At 39.1% G+C, this 23,021-nt stretch overlaps 1 protein-coding gene across 2 annotated transcripts in view; it reads left to right on the plus strand.

Annotated features, from left to right (window-relative positions):
- SLC1A2 (solute carrier family 1 member 2) overlaps positions 1-23,021 on the plus strand; it is a 90,734-nt gene that overhangs the window by 49,839 nt on the left and 17,874 nt on the right. For both annotated transcript variants that reach the window (XR_007631661.1, XM_050337280.1), the window contains exons 2-9: positions 4,410-4,549; positions 6,101-6,253; positions 6,874-7,124; positions 10,551-10,710; positions 13,726-13,852; positions 16,654-16,887; positions 18,823-19,017; positions 22,506-22,640. Coding sequence is in view for 1 of the 2 variants with exons in the window: in XM_050337280.1 (XP_050193237.1) it covers positions 4,410-4,549; positions 6,101-6,253; positions 6,874-7,124; positions 10,551-10,710; positions 13,726-13,852; positions 16,654-16,887; positions 18,823-19,017; positions 22,506-22,640 (1,395 nt within the window). In the remaining variant the exon portion in view is untranslated. The remainder of the gene's footprint in view (positions 1-4,409; positions 4,550-6,100; positions 6,254-6,873; positions 7,125-10,550; positions 10,711-13,725; positions 13,853-16,653; positions 16,888-18,822; positions 19,018-22,505; positions 22,641-23,021) is intronic.

Here is a 23,021-nt window from a genome sequence, read left to right on the forward strand (position 1 = left end):
AATTGCTTTCCTGCCTTTTGACCCATTTTATGTAGCAACCAGCAAGAGAAAGAAGACTGCAGCTTAAAAAGTGCAGATGAATGGATTATCTCATATAGCACTGTATATCTCACATGCAAAACCAACTGTAAATATTTAGATGATCTAAAATCAAATGCTTATGAACAGATTTCTTTTTCTTGTACCATGTGCATTCTGTGGGGATGAGGGACAGTAGAAAGAACAAGTAGCTAACATCTTGATTATTTAGGCAAGAGATTGTTTCTTTGCTTAAAAGGGAGTAAAATGGAAGTTTATCTCTGATACTAATTTCTATTAATACACTTACGTATCACCTTGTCAGAGAAGAGCATATTTGAAATCAGTGAGAATACAGACTGTGTTCACTTTGAGACATTGCTCTACTAAGGTGAATAGAAATCAAATCTCCTGGGCTCAAAGGAGTTCTTCTCTTTTCTAAAGAAAAGTGCTGCCTCAGAAGGGAGAGGAGTAGGTGACACTGAGCTAGGAAGAACATCATATAAATTATTCAAAAGCTACCACACATGCCTAGCTCTTGGTATGTGCTGTTTCAAATAATCTCCTGTTTCATGTGACTACACATTTTCAGTATTTGGTTCATTTTTTTGTGAGTCCTGTCAATGTTTTCAAGCACCTTTAGTTAGCAGAAAATATTATCATCTTTGAAGGTCTCAGTAGTTAACATTACTCTGTGGACCTGTTTTGGAGCTTAGCTCTTTGGCTGCTTGTCTCTGTGACATATGAAAATAATGAGCAGAATCAATTTATGTCATTATTTTCTGGCTTCAGTGGAGTTAGACTAAAAGATGTTTTGGTTGGATGGGTTTTAGATAAGCATTCAGAATGGTTCCTTTGTTTGAATAGCCATAGAAGCTCAGCACAGTGGAACGATAATTTATTTAAATGATTTATTTAGCTAAGGTAATAACTTGCATGTTGGAGAGATCACAGCTGCTAAAATGCATTCTCCACTGTTTTGTGATACATACTTAGGCACAGAGGTACCACTAACACAGAGATATATTGCTGGTGTTCAGCTGTGCAGGAGAGGCTCTGGTTGTTGGTACACTTCTGGCTTTGTACTTGAGTCCCAGCACTGCCCATGAGTTGGGGTGCAGTAAACACCTCTTCCTTCAGCATGAAAATCTGAAGCAGAATAAAGCTTGATATGTATTTAAGTTCCTTCCCTGTGTGCTTTAACATGGCACTGTGGCCTTCAGGGTATCAAGAAAGCTGCTTATGAGGGCATGCACTGTCAGTGGCAGACAGCAGAGGAGTAGGGCAGATCCAGGGGGATCTGATTCATAAGGGTCCGTATTTTGCCCTAACTTACAACTGTGCATCTTCCATTGACTGAAATAGGCACTTCTTGCAGTGATGTCATTATGTGACTGCAGGTTTCAGGTGCAAAAAGTTCTGCATTCTTCTAAAGCTAAATATAATTTAAATGATGCATATAGAGGCACAAAATCAGCACAAGGAAGATGACTCAGTCCATAAGACAAAATCTGAGTTCCATGACTCTGAGGTTAAACAGATTTTCATCTTCTAGTAATTGGATAGAAAATTCCTGGTGCAAAATTCTGATTTTGTCATGTGCTACACAAGAATCCTTTTCTTATCCTTCACAGAAGGTTTATATTTCACTATTGTTTCCCCTCCTCTCCTCCCACAACATACTCAAAAGCCTGGAACAATACTTTGTCTCTGGTGTGATGATAAATATCCCATTTCTGAGAGCAGTGCTAAATCCTTTGGGGTACTGTTTTTCATGTTATGATATTCATCTGCCATCACTTTTCATAACATAGATGCATGGTTAGTGTATTTTCTTATTGGGTCTTTTTCTTTTAAAACCCCATACTCATCAGAATTTCAGCCTATGCTGGAAGTACACTTACAATCTTGAAGAGCTGGAGAGTGTAAAGCCCATATTTTGCACTTGAGGGAAGCATGCAGTACAGTACTAAGTTACTGGAAATTTAGGAATGTCTTTAAAGAGCTTTGTGTCCTCCTTTCCTTCTCTTCTCAGAGGATATTTAGATATCTACATTTTACATGGCTAAACTTTTGAAGAAGGTAGTTGCTATCATGCAAAGGCTCTGTGTTGTTTGACCAGCTCAAGCAGGGCTGGCTTCCATTTGGGCTGTAATCCTGAAGTAGCCACTGCACTGTGGTGGTAAATCCGCCTTCACCTCCCTTCACGAGCCTTTGTTTGTATGCTGACAAGGCTTGAAGTGGAAGGGGATCTGGCCAGCAAACACAATGCTGTCACTTAGAAATGGATGGGAATAGAAATAAGGATTAAATAGAAGACCAGGACTGAAAGCCTTCTTCTACATGGGAGGACCTTCGTCAACAATGGTGTAAGGGGAATGATATACTTTGTTGTGAAATAGAGAAAAGCCCCACAGCTGAGGAAGTAGATATTTATGAGTGGCTTTCTCTTAGATGATATGAAGTTATATGCATGGTGTCAGACAGAAAAGGGTCCAGGAAACCAAACTAAAATTAGCCCAAAGTGAAATCCTCAAGTGTTTCTGTTTACTGATCCATTCTTGTTCTGCCTAATTATTTGTTAATGGAAGAGGCTCTAAGGTTTTCTTTTTAATTACTTTCAGCTGTCCATAATTCAAAGTTTCAGAGGAATATATAATTAATCTGTAGTAAATAATAGATCAAAACAAGTTATATATTTATGTTCATAGTGCAAGTTAAACTAGTTGTAATCCCCAGTTGCAAAGTTTGGATCCCAAGTTCCTTGGGTTTTTGGCACACTTCCACCAGTGATTTCATGGATTTGTGGCCTATGTGCATGAAAACTGCAGACACTGTCTCATCTTTCTCGTAATTCCTCAAGTAACTGTTATGCACATTATCCCCTGGCTAATCCTTATGTATCTCTGATACTTGGATTCATAAGTCTTCAAGAAGTAGGCATACCTCACATTTGAGCTGTCCGAATGTACACTGGTGTTCTTTGTTATTCCACCAGCAGCAGCATCTTGTTGTGACCGCCACTGTGAAATGTTTTTGAAATTGCAGAAGAAAGATTACAACACTTGGAGGGTTTTTCCCCTTGAAAAAAAATAATTCTCTAATGCATTTTCAGATGGTGCTCCTTTTTTAACAGTCAGATGTATTGGAATGAAATGCAATGTCAATTTCAAAGGGAAAATCATGGAAATATTTGTATTAAAATAACTGAATTCTTATTACAGGTCTAATCATAACTTTCTGTTGAAAAACTTTACAAACACAACAAGTTATACAATATATATAAAAAAAAGTTTTGATCTGTTGGGGAATGGCTTAGTAGTGAGAACATCGAAACCTAATATATCTTTTCAGATCTGTTTTATGTCTGTAAACCTCAGTCTACTGTTGTAGAGGAAAATTTTCTAAAATCTTGTCTTAATCTCGCATAAGACCAGATATCAGAAAATGTATTTTCTTGATAATAAGAAAACTTTTCTTTACCCATTTCTCATATTTAAGTAGACAGCCTAAACTTTTAGGGGAAATATTTGATTCGTAGTATTTCTAGGACTTTTTTTTTCAAATACGTTTATATATTTTCTATATGAGGGAGTCTATTGCTAACAATTTCTCAGGCATTGAGAAAGTCAGAGGCATGACTTTTGAAGTCCTGCACTCCTGTGCATATCACTTACTCAAATATAAGCCAAAGTCAGTGAAAAAAATTTTTCCTCTAACCACTGCCAATTCAATAAAACCAGAGGTTTTCTTAGGGAATGCATAGTTTTTTGACTAATTTTCAGTGGCAGTTGTTCAAGTCTCATTACAACCAAGTTAAAAATATTCTTTTGACCTCAGCATTCTGATTACATTATGATAAAATGTTATTGTTAAAATTAAATGTTTTCGAAAGATTAAACAAAATGTTCTTGAATGCTTTATTTTGCAAATAAATCCTAATTTTTAAACTATTATTCTGAATTGAAACTAAATAAGGCATTAAAATTTGCATTTTCCTGCTAACAGAAACTTTGTTGTTCAGCCATCTCTCCTACTTAAGTAAACAGCCATGGTCTTTGGGGAAACTGAATTTTCCCCAAGTAATTAAAGCTCCAAAACCAGTGGTTTAGTCCATGAAACATTTGGGATGATGTGTCCAGTGAATTAATTCTGTTTACACCTCTAGCATTAGAGAAATAAATGCGAAAAATACCATAAAGGCTACACCTTTAGAAGGACACACCACTGCCATTTCAGAGACTTCTTCAGAGCTGTGTTTATGAAATGTGGGAGGCGTTGGATTATGCGTCAGATTCCCCAGTTATATATGATGGAAGCAATCCAGACTTTCCCCTCTCTTTTGGCATCTTGTGCTGTAACTTTTACTTGATTTTCACTTTTTATTCTAGTGCCAACAATATGCCTAAGCAAGTAGAAGTCCGGATGCATGAAAGTCATTTAAATCCAGTGGAGCACAGATCCGGGAACATATGTGTGCAGTTCTGCCAGTCACTCCACAGGAATCTGCTCCTGACTCTTACTGTGTTTGGTAAGCTACATCCTCTGGTCTGGACACTCTGTGTGTATCTGTATTTGTTCATGTAGCACCACAGCCCCTGCCTGTGGTCCTCAGCTGTTCCAGCAGAACGACACCCATGGGCATTGTCACTTTAATTCAGGTGTGCAGGGCGTTACTGACACAGCACGGAGCAAATCCACACCATGGAGAGACATTCAGTGTCTGGTTTTGAATGGAGCATGATTTAAGCCCCAAGGCCAGTCAGATCAAAATCATTCAGTAGAACTAAATGCACTACACTTTTTGCTCTCAGTGATTTAAAAAAAAAAAAAAAAACCAAAACCAAAAACTCTTCAAAATTTCCTTTCCTTCATCTTTTATTTCTCAGTTTACACTCCACTGCTTTTAAGTTTTGCCTTCCCTTTCTGTAACTCTAAGCCAACGCTCCATGATCTCATCCTGAATATTGCCTCTGGCTTTAGCAGCTTCCAAATACAGAACAGTTTGACATTTTATTGTGGTTCACTGGCTCTTTGCCTGTTCCTTTTTCACTGGAAGCCCAACAGCCAAATGCAGCAAATTTGTAGACATATTCTTATTGTGTTATTCTTTGAAAGACCAGCTGCAACTGGTCTTGAGCTACAAATGTCACGTCCATATTTTCAGGCTGCAAAACTCCGTACTGTTGAAGTGTTTGCTCAGAATCATCTTTAAAAGGTACCTCATGCTTTTCCAAAAACAGTTTTAAATACACATATAGTTTTCATTGTGTCAAACGGATACTTCAAAGAGTCACAGTTGTTGCAAATCATAACTCAGGCTTTGCTATCAAGTTTTATTACACTTGAGACTTGGGCTTGGGATCAGGAAAACAAAGGCATCCTGGATGTAAACATAAAATACCCATTCATAAAGACCATGCTATGGAAGTAAACATGGCCTTTTTTCCCCCTACACTCTGCTTTAACAGCCTCAATCCTGAGAGGAGGTTTAGGTGTTATCACTGTAGAAATCTACATAAGAGATGAATGAAGGGATTGTTTGTGATTTGAGAACATTAGCACAAAGACAAGGATGCAGACCATCCAAAGAACAGAGCAATATGTGAGTCCTAAGAATCAAGTTTTCTTCAATGATATGTGCAGTATTCCAGATCAGGCACTCTCTCCCAAAACCCCCCAAATGAAACTTGAATGTGTTTTCCTCACAGGACTATTCTACCTTACCTAAATCTGCAGGGTTTTTCTTAGGCTGTAGAACACCTAGTCATGATGACCCTGTCTTCAAGGGGTACCATTTCTATGCTGAGAGCTAAATGTTGTACTCCAAAGATTCTGACTCCTCTGTCAGTTCTGTATGGATTTATATAATTCTCTCCACCTCTTAGTGCCTCAATTTTATTAGCTGTAGACTGATGATATGAATTACATTTGACTATCCCTCCCTTCTGAGTCTGTGTTGTACCAAAGATCAGCTGCCTTGTGTAACCATTTCTCTCCTAGGCTGTTCTTCTGGATAATCAATGCACATTCAGCTATACTTAAGTTATGTACTTGCTCTTTTTCGGTATTATTTTTCCAGGTGTTATCCTGGGTGCAGTGTGTGGGGGTCTTCTTCGTCTAGCAACACCTATTGACCCCGACATCATCATGTTAATAGCCTTCCCAGGAGATATACTTATGCGGATGCTAAAAATGCTGATCCTCCCTTTAATTATCTCCAGTTTAATCACAGGTAAGATCTATTAGCCATAAATACTTTAAGATGCTTTCTGTAGATATCACCTGGTTTGCTTTTTGTGGTGTAGGAAGAACAGTGGTGTGATCCTGTCAGTACTTAGCAGGTGTGTGTTTTAGAATTAATTTCTGAATAACTTTATTGGCTTTAATATGTATATGCTCCAGTGAATTTATTTTCAAACACACGCACACATGCTACGTCAGAAATTTCTTAATATACTGTTTGATATAACTCCTGGATTGGACCTTGCAAATAAGATGGCATAACACTATTAAGCATAGCCTTCTTGAAGGTGGGATGTCAACCAGACCATGACCAGTTTGCAGCAATCAAGGGCAAAAAATGGTATGATATCTTCTCTATTTTTCAACGCCTGCAATGCCTGCAATTAGGTGGGATCTTTAATGATTCTCTAGAAATTATTAGCAGCAGACACTCTCACATAAGAACTAGAGGGAGAATCTGTCTAGTGGTGAGAATTTCACTAGAACAAAAGTAGGTACCTGAGACAGTCATTACACTTCGAAAATTATAAAGGTTTTTATTTTATAATTACTGAATTGGATATTGAGTGTCGATATATTTGTTTGTTTCTTAAAATAAAACACCTGCAGGACTGTCTGGTTTAGATGCTAAAGCAAGTGGCCGACTGGGCACAAGAGCCATGGTCTACTACATGTCCACCACTATTATTGCTGCTGTGCTGGGTGTGATTTTGGTTTTAGCCATCCATCCAGGGAATCCGAAACTCAAGAAACAGCTTGGTCAAGGGAAGAAGAATGATGAAGTATCTAGTCTGGATGCTTTCTTGGATTTGATCCGAAACTTGTTCCCTGAAAATCTAGTTCAAGCATGCTTTCAGCAGGTAAATCCTTCTTTGTTACTCCTTGGTAACATTCTTCACACCTTTTACTCACCAGGGTTGTCTGTAGAAGTAATGTAATTGTTTAGGTGAATCAGAGAAAGGATGATGCACAGAGAAATAAGGTCTGAAGTCCTGAGCAGGTAAATGAAAGATCATTATTTATAGCAGCTTTGGTTTTAGCTGTTATTTAAATTCATAGAGCTTTTTTTAAAGAAGATTATTTTTATTTTATTATTAAATAAACTTAACTTTTTTTATGTTCTTTTTATGCAATATCTGTGGTCATGAAAGCTGGCCTGGGACTGATCTTCGACCCAGGCTGAATTCGATCATCATTGTTAGTTACAGAGCTGATGGTTCTGCAGGAATACAGGGGTGATGTTCATTCCAACTGATTGCCAGCCCCAAAACACAACCTCTCTTAACCCCTATTGCTGTGTTAGAGTTCAGACTAGGTGGGTGTAACAGAGCCAAGTGGCTGACCCACCTACAGGTGGCTCCACTACACCAGTTTTGGAGCATGCTGGGAAAGAAGGGTGTTTGCCCCATGTGTTGCTTGCTCTGTAAGTAGATAATTAGATAACTTTGTCTGAAAGCATTTCAGCAATGCTTACTCAAAACAGCTTTCCTTTGAGAGGTAAAATAAATGAAAAATGTATGCTTCCTGAGTTCTGCTTAAGCATATTTCTTGTATGTAAGCTGCTTTTCTCCTGCAACTGAATTGTTTGGAAGTAATGCAGACAGGTTTTGGTTTCAGGGTTGTTTTAGTTTGTTGTTTTGTTCTTGGTGGTTTTTTGTTGCTGTAACAGGATTTGTTGCCAAACCTGTTTTTGAGTGTTCCTTTGTGAAATGGCATGGTTGCTAGTGCTGTGGTTATGGCCAAAGAATAAAGTGAAGAGAAGAGGGGGAAGGAAGAACAGGCCATGGGGGAGTGGAAAAATGGAGTGTAACCTAAGCTGCCAAAAGGGCTTGGATTGCTTCACTTCTTACATGGACTTCCACATAAAAACACATAATCCTTGGGGATTTAGAAAGAGAACATTCTCAATATTTCCAAATCATCATGGGAATGTCAGTCATGTGGTCAAACTGTTGGTGGCTAAACATCACATGTAATGTGAAATGTATTTCTGCAAAATTGAGTGAGGGAAAGCAGGATGCTTATGTTTTTTTCTTCCTTCCCTTGTTTGAAGAGAGGAGAATTAAATTTCTGGTCACTTGAAACTGATCAGATATCTCAACAGAGAGGCAAAAAGCAGTGGAAAGTAGCATTAACCTACCTGTGTCAGTTTTCTTAAAACCTTCATACTGTTTTTTCAGTGTGTGTAATTCCAATGTTCAGGTCACTTCACTAGTTATGGATCACCATTTCCCTGATTGTTTTTAAATGCAGTCCAAAAAACTTCTGAGATTTTTTGCTTTCCAAGGTTTGATTTTATCAGATTCCAAACTAATTGCTGGTGAAAACCTCTACCACAAAACCACATTTCTTTTGCAAACTAAGTCACACTCCTTTCTAGATGGAACCTGTCCTTCTCTTAGCCCTTTACTCCTCAGTGAGGAGTTAGGCTTTACTTGAATCTCTCTCTAGGAGGAAAATTAACTGCTTTTAATGGTGCTAGCATACATTTTCTCTTCCTACATTTATACAGTCTCTCTCTGTAAACATTCAGTGTTTCCAGGTGGCCTTAGGAGGAAGAAGTGTTTTGCAGTAATCCTGAGAAGAATGGTTCTGAAGGGTGCACAGCAGTGGTACTGTACACTGTGTGTGGGAGTTTAATGTGCCTTCCACTGTGACCAGACAGAAAGTGATGAGAGATTCACGTGCAGTTTTGAAAGAGTTCATTTACAAACTGGACTCTGAATCATCGTTGGATTTCAATCTCTCCTGAATTTTAGTATGGTCCTCTAGAAAGTTTTAATTTATAACGAAAATTGCTATTCCAGCAGAGATAAGGTTTTATGTGCCATGAAAAACCATGGAACTATCATCTATAAATATGACTATGACATTGTAATGGTGTTTCTAGCCTTGGACATTGTTGTCAGAATCTAAGCTTTATATTAGATTCAGCATTTTTAGTGACTGTGGCCTTGTGCGAAGAAGTGCTGAAGACCTTGTTTTAAGTTTAATTTCCATGACCCAGTTCTTACATTCTGAATACCTCACAGAAAAAAATATTGTTGACAACACCCATCAGATGAACTCTGAAACAAATATAAACATGCAAGAATGCTGGGTTGTTTAAGGACAATCGAAGCATTTTTCTCATGCAAAGCTATGTAGGCTTTCTGTCTATATCCTCCTCTCCAGGATTAAACGGCAGGTTTTGAAAGGAGGGATATAAGGTATTTTAAAACCAGAAGATTTTAACTATATGGATTGAATCTGGATCATCATCTGTAGTACTACAATGTTCATCTCAGGAAAGAGGTGCAAGTGTTCTTTCAAAGGCTAATGCACTGTTTCTCTTGCCTTGCTCAAACATGTTTCTAGGAACAAGAAAAGTAGGGAGCAGGTGGGAAAACATGGCAAGGCAGTCACAGCATCCAAACCATTTTGCCTGTCCCAGAGCCATGAAGAGGCAGAAAATGGTCAAGATGAGAAGTGGGAGGAAAACATCCCTTCTAGAAGCAGCAAGTCACAGCTCTCTCTCTCTCCACTCCCTCCTCCCTTTTTTTCCTAGCCATAAACTCAAGCCTGTTTCTCCCCCTGGCATTCCTTCCCAGCTTTCCCTTTGACCCTGCCTTTCATGTGCCAGGAGGGTCTAAATCCATTCAGATGCTGATGTCCTCTTTTTATGAGGTGGTCAGACTTCTATCTGGGAGCACTGATAATTTTTCTGTTATCTGTCACTCACAATATATTAATTAGAGAGCTTGGGGGACTGTATATTCCATTTTGAGCTCTTGGACTGCAAGAGCTCAATAGCTGTAAGTGCTGGAAATGTCCTAAATTTTATTTTAGGTTGTGATAATTTGAGCTGGCCAGACCATCCTGAATAACAAGGCTTACTGTAGAGTTGCTGCCATGACTGATCTTAGAGGCTCTTGCCTTTGGTGCTGAACAAATGGTATCAACATATAACATGCAATCTGTGAAGCACCCTATGTGAACCATCTGGACAAAGGAAATAACTGTCTTTAAAATGTTACACTGTAGTGGTAAGGAATGAGTATTTACCATGCTTTTCACACAAGAGTCATGAAGAAGACCCCCAGGACTTTGTAACACCTGTAACTATTGAAAAATAAACTTATTTTTGGAAGAGGGATAAGATACTGTGGAATGCCGTGTCTAATCCTTTAAAATTATAGTTTCCTGGAATTTCAAATGAAGGCTGTTTTTATTATTATTTCCTTATTTATCATATGGATTGCATTCAATCTATTTCCATTCTCATCCTCCCTCTTTATTGCCTTCAGATCCAAACTGTCACCAAGAGAGTGCTGGTGCCACCACCCATTGAAGAGCCACCTAACGTCACTGATTCTGCTTTGGCTATGGTGAATGAGACAGCACCACCTGAAGCCCAGATGGTCATTAAGAAGGGACTTGAATTTAAGGATGGCATGAATGTCCTGGGTAGGAAAGTTCTTTGCCTGTCAAATATGTGCCTTATATGTATGACACAGTTTTTTTGCTGTGACTGAGTAGTCGGTGTTGTCTGTCTGCTCTTCAGTGCAAGTTTATTCTCTCCAAATAATCATCAAGTGTTACCACCTACTGGCTGCCCATTGGTCTCTGAGATGAGTATATCACAGAAACAATCAAGTGAATTGTTCTGGATTGGCAGCTTTGCTGTTATGAATTGGAGTATGGTAGCAAAGCATGTAGGAGGTACCCAAAATACCCTTTCATCCTAGAAGAACCCGATCTAGACTAATACTAAAGCATATTGGCAAAACAGTATGAGGGAGAGCTTCAAGAGCCAGTGCTTCACCCACCTGCTGATGAATTTGAGCTAAGTTGTTTCCAGTAGGTGTCTTGGGCATGCTGGAATAACTTGGCTTGAGGCAGAGCCTGAAGTGAGAGGTGGGGTATGAACCACACCACCCAAGAAAAATCCCAGAAAGGCTTGACACATCTCTGAGTCACAACTCCCTCCTCCTTTCTTCTTGGCTGCTGACCTTTACCAGCTGCAAATGCCATCATGCCATCTTGTCTGAACAAGCCAGCAAGTGGGGGTGGTAGGGAGACTTTGCCTATCTCCCACCCTTTCCTGAAACAACTGTTCAGACTGGGGCAGGAGCACATGGGAAACAAATAGCTGGCACACCACTTCTATTTTCTCCTCTGTGCCTAGAGTCACTGTTTTGTCAGCCCAGAGAGGAGAGCTACTCCTTCAACTATTTATTTTCTGGATGTGGGTGAAGTCAGTCACAAATTAGCTCTCAATTTGTAGCCTCATTGGCACACCTACTCTTGAAGCTACTCTGTGACAGCATGTCCACAGGGCTGAGGTCAAACACCTGTGTACTGTGCTCAAAGTCAGAGAGTATGTGGCAGTACTTAATCTACTGCTTTCTCTCACCACTAGACCATAACCTTTTAAGGGCAAATGGCCCCTTACAGATACCTTAGAGCTGATGAACAGCTCCTGCTGACAGTGGTGGATGGGCCTGCAGAGAGCTTCTTTAGGTGTTGATGAGTTGGTTGGCAGTGGCTGCTTTGCTTAGGCATAGGGGAGGTGGTAGTATCAATCAGCTGATCTTGTTCTTCTGTGAGGCAGCCTGCTCCACAAGAACTGTGTCCTGCCTACCTTCACGGCTCCTCTTTCCATTCAGCACCTGTGGGCAAAGGAGTCACTTGCTTTCAAAGCTGCCAGTTGGCATTTTGCACCACGTGTGAGGCAGCAGCCTCCACTGTTACCTTCACCTGCTTTCCTCTCTCCTGGAACTCTGCTTATGCATTAAAATTCTGACATGAGAGATGCACTACATTTAATGCAGGACTTGTTTTGTGCAGGCTCTTCATGGATAAGAAAAGATCTAGAGGCTGAATACAATTCCTATAGAAAATAAATACACAGTTTAGGTGTGGGATTTTCTGTGGTGTTTTGACCAATGACTCTCAAATGTTGCAGAGTTTTTTGTTTTGGCTGGTTTGGTGTTGTTTGATTTTGAATGAAGTGAAAATGTTGTGGAATTGCCATCCAGTTTGCATAAACTGTACAAGCCAGGCAAATTCCTGCAAATATGAACCAATCTTAGTCTTATGACTAACACAGCAGTTCATTTGGAATTAATGAACAAAAAAATCTCCCTACTAACCTTTTCTGATGCAGATTGTGAATTCCAGGAAGTAAGTTGGTGCCTGAAAAGCTTTTCATTATTTCTTTATGCTCTACGGCACACAAACATATGCTTCACTTCCCTATTCAAGTGACTCAACAAAGATAACTTGGTTCTAAGGAATGACTTTACATCCAGGAAATTGGATTTAAAAAAAAAAAAAGAAAAAGAAAAAATTTTGATTACTAAATCCAATGTGAGGGTATGGGACAGCCTGTCTTTTCCCAGCATACTTGTAGCTCAGATTCCCATCTCTTGAATGCTTTTGTGTCATGGTAGGTTTTAACTTTGGAATTTCCCAGCTGAGTTTACACATTTGGTAAATACTGAACTCATACCATGAATGAAAATTTGACCTCAAAGGGTGGCTGAAGATTCAAACCATCTATCGGTATCGATTAATAATCTGACTCTGGCCACTGAAAATTGCTGGATGGAAAAGGCTAGCATTGAAGACACAGGTCCAAAATAATACATGCACTCTGTTGTTTTTTCGCACTGATAGTCCAATGCTCCAGACATTCACACCTTAGCATTTAAATTTAGGAACCAAATGTTGCTAGTATTGAATGCTATGATTTTGTGTCCACTGACAGCCTGTTCCAGTTAAAATAATCTGTTTATTGGGAGTTCTGTGGTTAAACTTAAAATGCAATACTTACCTTCTCCTCCCACTTCCAGCTTCTTCATTTAACTGGAATACTCCTGGATTGCAAAAGTTAAGTTCAGGGCTACTTTTGCCTTTCCTGCACTCCAGGACTCACTAGACTGTAGTTTGAATCTGTCAAGGGACTTTTGCAAAAGCCTGAGAAAAACACTCTTGGTTTTTAGTAACTGTTTTAACAACAGTTACGATATAGCAATGTATTACCTCTCCCATTCACCAGGGCTTTTGAGGGTTCTAATTGTTGCATGACACAGAGAAGATTATTGTATACGTACTTTTTGATGATCAGATTAATTCAGGAAAAAACACCGATAAAACCATAGCTGGACTGTGAACTTGGAATTTAGTAAAACATTTAAGAATCAAAGATGTTCTGAATTTGATCATGGTAGCTGAGAGTAAGTAAATATTTAAAAATCCCAAAACATGTGATATCCTATAGTTCTGAAATTCTGTGCAATGTGCTCTAGGACAACCCTGCTTAAACAGGGAGGTTGGACCCTTCCAAACTCACCCATTCTTTCATTCTGTGAAGTCTGGATCAGCATGTAGTATCAAGACATTGAATAGGTGCAAAAACTTCCTAAAAACCGTGGGCTTACATGCCTTTTTTTTTTGTCTTGCCATTTTTCCTAATAGGTTTGATAGGATTCTTTATTGCTTTTGGCATTGCTATGGGGAAAATGGGAGAACAGGCCAAGATGATGGTGGATTTCTTCAACATCCTGAATGAGATTGTAATGAAGTTAGTAACTATGATCATGTGGTAAGTTTGCAGTTCTAACTTAAAGAACAAAACAATTATTTTAAGGAAGCGCTCATAAGACCTCAATATAGCATATAGTGATCACAGTTTGTTAGTAAACAATATAATAAAATAGCTGTCTTTTTAAAGCCTTGACAGGTATGTTAGAACCACAGCAGCATTATTTCTCTTTAGTGAGGATTATTTAGTACCCAATTTGAAATATTTCTGAGGATACTCTGGTCTTCGTTTACTGAAGTACAAGACATACATGTACCAGCAAAGGCCTCCAAATGCCACATTGGTTATGGAAGTTCATTATACAGAAGGACACCTAAGCAAGGAAGAATCTCCACATAGAGATTGGGAAGATCCCAATCTTCCTGGGAGGTTAGCATAATCCCAGGATATTACCTTGGAGGTACAATTACAAAAAGGCCTGGACACACACACTATTTACTGTCTTCTGTAGTAAAAATATTTTACCACCAAATAACGTTCCAGTAGTTTTCAGTGATGTGTAGTCCCTCCACCCATAGCTTCTGCAGAATCTGTGTCTTACAACCTTGCTGTAATGGGGTCACTGGAAGATATCTGTCCTCTTTTCGAAGCATACCATTCATAATAATAGGGCCTGACTTGGAAATGACTTTGCCGAATTAAGACTGAGCCATTGTTTACTGCTACTAGGGGATTCCCCCCCTCCTCTTTTTTTTTTCTTTTTAGGTGTTTTCCCAAGGACTTCCCCAGAGCTATTTGTGTGCAGTGCCAAGCATGGCCATAAAAACAGTTTTTCAGAACATAAAAACGCGTTGCTATGTTTGGCATTGTAATACTGTGTTTCATATCTCCTAGGTCTCTGAGAGCAGAAATAGCTACTCCAACTCGAGTATCATGGCTCATTGATACCTGTGATTCCCTGCTGTTCCTGGAAGTGATTTCTTGAGTTACAAGGCCTCTTCTCTGAAGCTCTAGATAGGCACAGTTTATAGAAAAGGGAGCAGGGTGCCTGAAGCACGAGTCTTCAGCATCATCAGTGTTTCAAAGGGGGACTGTTATGCAAGAGTGATGAAGATATGTGTAGAATAAAAGAAAGAACTTGAAGCAATGGCTTTGCATTCCTGTTATGCTTCTGCTTTCCTGTAGATGATCTTGCTGCATAAAACTACAGTTGTTTTTATTCACAAAGCTTTCAATATTTGCTGTACCCTGCTGCTCTCAACTCTATAGAGAGAGTTTATACATCACTCCAGAAGCTAGAATTTACTCTTACTTCACTTAGCACCAGCTGGTAGACCCAAGACATAATACCCTGCCTACAGTATAAATTTTCTCTAGTAGTCAGTGTTGTAGTGGCAGCAATAGTTCCAATTTCAAGAAATTCACTGTAAATATTAATTTTTTACTGATTTGCTTTTTATTTCTCTTTCCATGAGAAAAGGAAATTGATGTTGGGAATTCCACTTGTTTGAAGTTGATGTTTGGAATTCCCCTTGTTCATTTCTGTCTAGAATTTTAAAAGAATTGTTGTGGCCAGAAACAAGGGGTTTTTATGTGTCTTTATAAAGAAAAATGCACTTCTTCATGCAGAGTAACATTTTGTTTGGTTTATGATTTCTCTGCACAGACAGCTGTAACTCCCATGGCACCTACAAACCGTCAGGAGCATGGCATTGCTACACAAGCATAAAACAAATCAGACATCTGGTTCTGACAGTGTGTAATTCTTTATAAGAATTTTGTTTCATCAAGTTCACTGAAATGTGGCATGGTATGATAATTGGTATAACAGCTGGCCTTGCCTTTCAAATGAATGAGGGTTTTCCATGTTTTGGGCACATTGTTTGAGAGACCATGAGATTTTCTAACAGAAAACAGGAAGCACTTTTATTCTGAAAGTCAGTTTGTATTGTCTTTAATTAAGCATCCAAATAACTGATCACCTTTGAAAATATACATTATCATTTATTTTCAAAGAGGTATTTTTTTCTCTCCTCATTACATTACTTTCTCTGATTTATAAAAACCAATTTTTATAAAACAGATAAAGAAGGTGAATCTCACTTAAAATTGTATAATATACTAGCTTTTACCAGTGCAGATATAAATACTGATTTCTATCCATGTGCTTTCAAGTATGTTTCACTATAGCTGATTATTAAGTATTTTAAATAATATCCATTCACTTAATTTTTTTTTTTGTTCCCAATCTGTGCTACTATTATCATCCTATTCAAAAGTTCCATTTATGTCTTCAGGAAATCACATGATTAAGGGGACAAAACTCTTACCCAAAGTAACAAAAGGACATAATTAATGAAGGATCCATAAACTAAAAAGCATTTGTTCAAATTATTGAAAGAACATAATGGAAACATTTGTAGCCTTCAAGATATAAGCAGTTCATTCCAACAAATAGTTTATCTGGAGTAAATAATGCAATTCCCTGAAACTATATAAACAGTGGTTTGTAAACTTACGTACTAAGAACAAATCTACACCACTCTTTGTAATGGTCCAAGCCTGAGTAACATTGTAGTATCCTTGTACAATGTTATTCCAGGATGCAAAACTGTTCAGGAAATGCATATTCCACTTGATGGGATGAAAAATGAGGTAGATGGGGAATTCACTGGAGATGGACATCATTTTTGAAAAAGATGTGGAAACTGTGCATTGAATTTCTATTCAATTTCTGATCTGCACCTCAGTGTTGAGCTTGAGAGCTCCCTGCTTTTTCTCCAGTCTATACTATGTTGAGCACAGTTTTTATGACTACATTGCAAAGACTAGTTCTGTCTGTGTTTGTGTTCTTTTTCCAGGTATTCCCCTTTGGGTATTGCTTGCCTCATCTGTGGAAAAATCATTGCAATCAAGGACTTAGAAGTAGTTGCTAGACAACTTGGCATGTACATGGTCACTGTGATTGTGGGTCTTGTCATCCATGGAGGGATCTTCCTGCCTCTGCTCTACTTTGTGATAACAAGGAAAAGCCCATTTTCATTCCTTGCTGGGATTTTCCAGGCATGGATCACAGCACTAGGCACAGCTTCCAGGTACACTTGAGAAATACCATTATGCTTTATTTTCTAGCCAATTATTAGCTGCTGTTTAGACATAATACATCCGCCATTCTGACCTTCACTACAAAAATTACTTTAAGCCACTGAATAAAAACTACTTTTAATCCAGCCATGTTGAAATAAGTCAAAATACCACATGCCTCCAGGATGTTTTTAGAGAGGTTGTAAAGCTACCTGCAGAGAGCTGGGAGACCCACTTTTTGTTTTCCTTTCTGGCATTAGCCAAATGACTCGTGCAAATTGTGTTAGCTCTGTGCTTGTTTCCTCAGCCAGGAAAAAGTGGTAATCCTATTTATTTTAAAAGACCAGTATTCATTGCATTTGAGAAAAAAAAAAAAAGAACAAACCAACCAAACAGTGCTAGGTTCCAAGAAGGAAGTGAAAAAATCTCTCAGATTGTACTTTCATCCATTTGGGCTGAGTAAGGGGACTCCATTGCAATGCTGAACATTTTAGACTTGTTCTTAATGCACAGAACAGGCACAACTAAGTGTGTAAGCAACACAGCTCTCAGTAATAGAATAAAATCAAAAATTGTTGCTTTGCATTGGGGCAGTTACTAGATTTTGTGTTGAAATTATTTTTCAGTTAAATACTGAATCTTAAAATTTTTTTCTTCCACAAATGTTTTATTTCTGAAGAAAAATGTGTCTTCCATTTTCATCCAAATTTGAAAATCAAAAAACCTAGTTCAAAACTGACCACCAGAAAATCAAGCATTCTTGATTTCAAGAGTGCCTTGGAAGAACTGTAATTCATCTGCCTCTTTGGGTCAACTCAAACCACTATGCTGAATAACTTCTCCCCTGATGAACAAGAGGCTCTGGAAGGGCCCTACTGATGTGCATAAATATCTGATGGGACAGAGCAGAGAAGATGAAATTGAGACTCTCTTCAGTGGTGCCCAGTGACAGGAAAAGAAGCAGTGGGCACAAACTGAAACACAAGAAATTCCATCTGAACACAAGAAAACTCTTTTTACTGTGATTTACTATGAAAGTGTGTGAATAGTGGCACAGGTTTCCCAGAGAAGTTGTGGAGTCTCCATTCCTGGAGATACACTAAACCTGTCTGAGCATGGTCCTGGGAAACCTGCCCTGGCTGCCCATGCCTTGAGCAGGGTGGCTGGGATGGGTGACCTCTAGAGATGCATTCCAACTGCAGTAATTCTATGGCTCTGTGAAACAATGTGAAATTACAGGAGATATAGTCTGGCCAGGAGTTTTAGTGAATTACAATTTACCTAAGGCTTTTGTTCACTGAAGTGTTTGAATTTCCACTTCAATAGTATTTTTTGATGAAGGTGTTTGTTGTATTTTGAGCAAGTGATTGTAATAGACTGAAATATTCCCACAAAAACAAAGCACTGTGGATCTGTGCAAAGAGCTGTTCCCCTCTTCCAGTCATCTTTTGCATCTTTTCCTATCCCCCAGATGTGTTTTATATAATTTCTTCCTGTCCTCCGGTGGTACAACATGGTTTGTATCTCTTTGCTAGGCTTTTTCAGTTCTTATTGTCATACAAATTACTCCCTTTAGAGCAAATTCACAATCAAAGGAATTTAAGAATTGTCCCTATACTCATAGGCCTGTCTGTCAGAAAACATCTAGTACTTGTATTTTGAAAGAAAATGCAAGAAATAAATTGTAAATTAGTCTGAAAAATTTATCCACACTCTCTCAAGCTTTCATGCTGCTTCAAGTCATGTTCATGTTTTGGCCTCAGTCCCACTTCCAGCTAAATGTAGGTTTAATTTAAAAATCAGCTAAAAAAGGCTGAATCACAGCAGAAAGTGGACATAGAAAATGCAAATGATGATAATAGAATTTCTGACTTTGCTCCCTTATGTGTGTGTGTTATATTGATTGTAATTATATCACCTTTACTTTTCTGCTTTCTCTCCTTCAGTGCTGGCACATTGCCTGTCACATTCCGGTGTCTTGAAGAAAATCTCGGCATTGATAAGCGTGTAACAAGGTTTGTTCTTCCTGTTGGAGCAACTATTAACATGGATGGAACTGCCCTTTATGAAGCTGTGGCTGCCATCTTCATAGCACAGATGAATGGAATTGACCTGGATGGAGGCCAGATAGTTACTGTGAGGTCAGTTCAAAATACTGCTAGGCTTTGTTTCTGCAGACTGTAAAATGTGTGTGCTTTGGGTTGGATGTCTTCTCAGCTATTGGATTCACTATGAAATCCATGCATTTCTAATAATGATATGCAAGTGAATGTTTTATACATAGGCCCTGGTTCTCTGGGGACAGGCCTCTTCTATCATTTGTGGATTTGGTACACGCTGGTGTTGTTTTACACTTTTGCAGTAGACAACTGCCACAGTTTAACCCCAGGAGCCACCAAGCCCTAGGCAGCCACTTGGTCACTCCCCCACCGATGGGATCAGGGAGAGAATCAGAAGGGTAAAAGCCACAGAACTTCTGGGTTGAGATAAAGGGAATAATATGGAAATAGAGATAATAGGGAAAGTAAAAGCCGCGCACACAAGCAAAGCAAAACAAGGAATTAACTCACTGCTTCCCATGGGCAGGTGGGTGTTCAGCCACCTCCCATAGAGCAGGGCCCCATCACGTGGAACCGTTACTTGGGAAGACAAAAGCCATCACTTCAAACATCTTCTCTTCTTCCTTCTTCCCCTCATTACTGAGCATGATGTCCTATGTTCTGGAATATCCTTTTGTTCAACTGGAGTCACCTCTCCTGGCTATGTCTCCTCCCAACCTCCCATGCACCTCTCATACCTCTCCAGCAGCAGTAGGAAAAGCAGAAAAGGCCTTAGATTTGTGTAACCCCTGTTCAGCAATAACAACAACGTCTCTATCTTAATCAACCCTGTGTTCAGCAAAATCCAAAACACAGCCCCATACCAGCCACTGTGAAGAAAATTAACTCCACCTCAGCCAAAACCAGCACAGAATACAATGTCATATGCTGTATACTACATGCATTCTCTGTCCAATGCAATGCTTTTTTTTTTTTAGTGTAGAGGGATTACAAGTCATATACTTCCTAGAATGTATGTTTTTATATACACCAAAGGAAAAAATATTCCTAAAATATCTGTCTATGTATTTATGTTTGCCTGTACTTTTTCTGTGACTTTGGTGAACAGATAAAACAAATTAACTGCAAGTAGCCCATCCTGATGGTGAGATTGCCTGTGGCATGGTCTGGATACTCGCAGACCTTTTGTCTCTAACCCAGCGAATATTAAGTGTAGTCTTTTCATATCAAATTGTCTTATCTAGGACTAAACTGAACATCTGTAAAAAAAAAAGAAAGTACCCATTAAAAAAGGATAAGAGTGATTGAAGACTGTTTACTGTAAGGGAGTTTTAACTTGATGAAGACAGCAGGTCTAACATTTTGAATAGCTAAAATGGAAACCGCGAGTGAAGGCTGTCAAGTCTGCCTTCTTCCTGTAGTTTTCACCCACACACTTTTCTTTTATTAAACCCTTTTAACTCTAAAGAAACTCCTGCAAAGGGATGTCTAATTCTATGTTTCTTGCCTAGCTATACTAGCTCCACATTTTCCATTTCTTTACTTCCTGCTCCAACCCCTGAAATAGTAAACCCAAGGTTTGTAAAAGGTTCAGGGTTGCTTCTAATAAAGGCAGATGCTAGACCTGCATGATGCATATTTGTTCCTAAAATTGAAAACAGACATTTCAGAGATGCCACATATTAAAATAAATTGAAACAAGGGAATTTCAAGTCAGGAATCTGCTGTTGTCCAAGGGATTTGGTAGGCTTGAACCTGAGTTACTCCTCTTCTCCTCTTCTGAGACCTGACCAATCAGCTCCTTCTTGATTTCACCATTTGAAGGCTGATGCAGCCAGGTGTGAGACTCACATTTACAAAGCAGTCAGCAAGTTTGGTCTATCTGTAATAAAACCACTGGTTCTCCTCTTCATGCAGTATAACATTTTTGTTACAGCAATATGACAAGAGCTATCACTTGAGGAGGCAATACAAATGAAGTGAAGGTTGTCTGGTTTTGTCTGTTATACCCACTTTGTGATACTGACAATATTCAAATGACCCAGGCATAAAATCATGAAGGCTTAATTAGCCTTTGACCAACCCTAGTTACTTCATACTGATCATGTTGTTCCTCTGGTTTCCTGTATTCTTTGGGAAAGGGTGATCTTGGAAACGGTAGCTAAGAAAGATTCTGTTTAGTCCTAAACAATTCTAGCTTTATTCCCTTCCAGGTCTGTAAGTGCTGCTGTAGAAAGGTTGGCAGGACCATTTCCTCACACAGCTTGGAAGCAGTCCCTCACCAGTTTAGGCTGGAAGTGCCTAAGGAGCTGGCATTGCATGCAAAGCCTGACAGCAGAGCAGAGCATCCTGCCTGCATAGCTGCTGGACCTATGAGAGTGTTTAGTAGGTCAAGTGGCACTCTAATCCAGACACCTAACAAACACACTGCAGCTTGGTCAGCTGGGTCAGACCTAGCCAGCCAGCATCTGCCAACTCTAAGTCAGGTTTACATCCTCACAGATTAGTTCTGTGGCTAATGGTCAAGGGTTTCCCCCCCATAGTCTGTTTCCCTCTGCTTCTGTATTGGAAGCACTTTCAGATTTGTTGGGTACACCCACAGAAGTGCAACCATGTTACTTATCTCTGTGTTTAAAAACACAGATAACTTTTCCCTTCCTAGTGTCTTGTTCCTTTTTCCATCTCCTTTTGTCCACTTTTCCTTTTTACTTACCCTTCCTCTCCCTCTCGCTCTCCCTCTTCCTCCTCATTCCTCTTCCCCTCCCCCTCGCTGTCTCCCTCTCCCTTTCCCTTTTCTCCATCTCTTCTATGTTTTTCTCTCCTTGACTTGCTCTCTGACAGATTTATTGTCTGTTCTTCATAGGACTACCCAATGGTGTTGATATTTGTTATGGTCTGTGTTGTATTTTTACAAGCCTTTGAAGCTCAGACATTCGCTCCACTGACCTTCATCAAAATATAACAGGCAAAAACAAACACAAGTTTGGATTTATGAAACAATCAGATCAATTTTACTTTTTCATCTAGGGTGATATGTATCTAGGCTTGGTACACCACTGGCTTGTATTTTGTGAGTTTTGGATGCCAGGACTTTTATTCTCTGTATTTAATAATAAACACTTTCTCTCAGCCTTTAACTCACAATTCAGTCTTGGAGTAACATAAATAAACAGAAATTAACCACCCTGAAAACTGAACCCGTCATCACCAAACTTCATTATGTTTGGATGATCAAAACTCAGGATTCAAAACCCTGGATGTGTTGGTAGAGTTCAGAAAACACCAGGACACAAATTTGAATGCCATACTAGCTTACAAAACTTATAACTCCCAGGCAACCCTCTTACAGCTCTCAGAACAAACCCCGTAGATCTGGCCTGACCTAAGAAATATTTTTAGAGAAACACAAGAGTGAAAACTACGGCCTCAGCTTTCCATGGCTTATCATATAGTTGTTGTTTTATGGGAAGAACTCATTAAAAATATGACCTTGCTACTGATCACATGACTTTGCAATGAAAGTGTATGTTTATCTTCCTGCTTCTCCCATTTGATTTTTTATTTTGCAGTTTGACTGCCACCCTTGCAAGTGTTGGAGCTGCCAGTATTCCCAGCGCTGGACTTGTCACTATGCTTCTGATCCTTACTGCAGTGGGTCTCCCTACCCAGGATATCAGTTTGCTTGTTGCTGTTGACTGGCTTTTGTAAGTTGTGATGACTCCACTGTTTCATGCAGAAAAAGTAGTGAAGTAATCCTTCTCTGTAATGCTTTTCAGCCATTGATTTCAAAGAACTATAATACTCTCCTGTACAGATAAATCAAAGGAGGAAAGGGGCTATTCAGTGAAGTAGGAGACACTGAAAGCAACTTCTCCACTGTTGCAAACTATTAGAGAGCTGCTGAAGTCAGTTTCTGTGAGCCAAGGGTCTTCTTGTCAGACTTGTGAGCTCACACTTATGTATTTTCTTCTTCCTAATTATGCTTTCCCATCACTCAAGAGCAGTTTTCTGATCTTTGCTTTCATATTTCTGTTATAGTTCTGGTCTTATGTAAAGGATGAATGCTGAAAATGCAAGATCCATCA

The sequence above is a fragment of the Myiozetetes cayanensis genome, unplaced genomic scaffold (assembly GCF_022539395.1).
Source record: "Myiozetetes cayanensis isolate MyiCay16 unplaced genomic scaffold, myiCay2020 scf6-25, whole genome shotgun sequence".
NCBI classification, from domain to species: domain Eukaryota; kingdom Metazoa; phylum Chordata; class Aves; order Passeriformes; family Tyrannidae; genus Myiozetetes; species Myiozetetes cayanensis.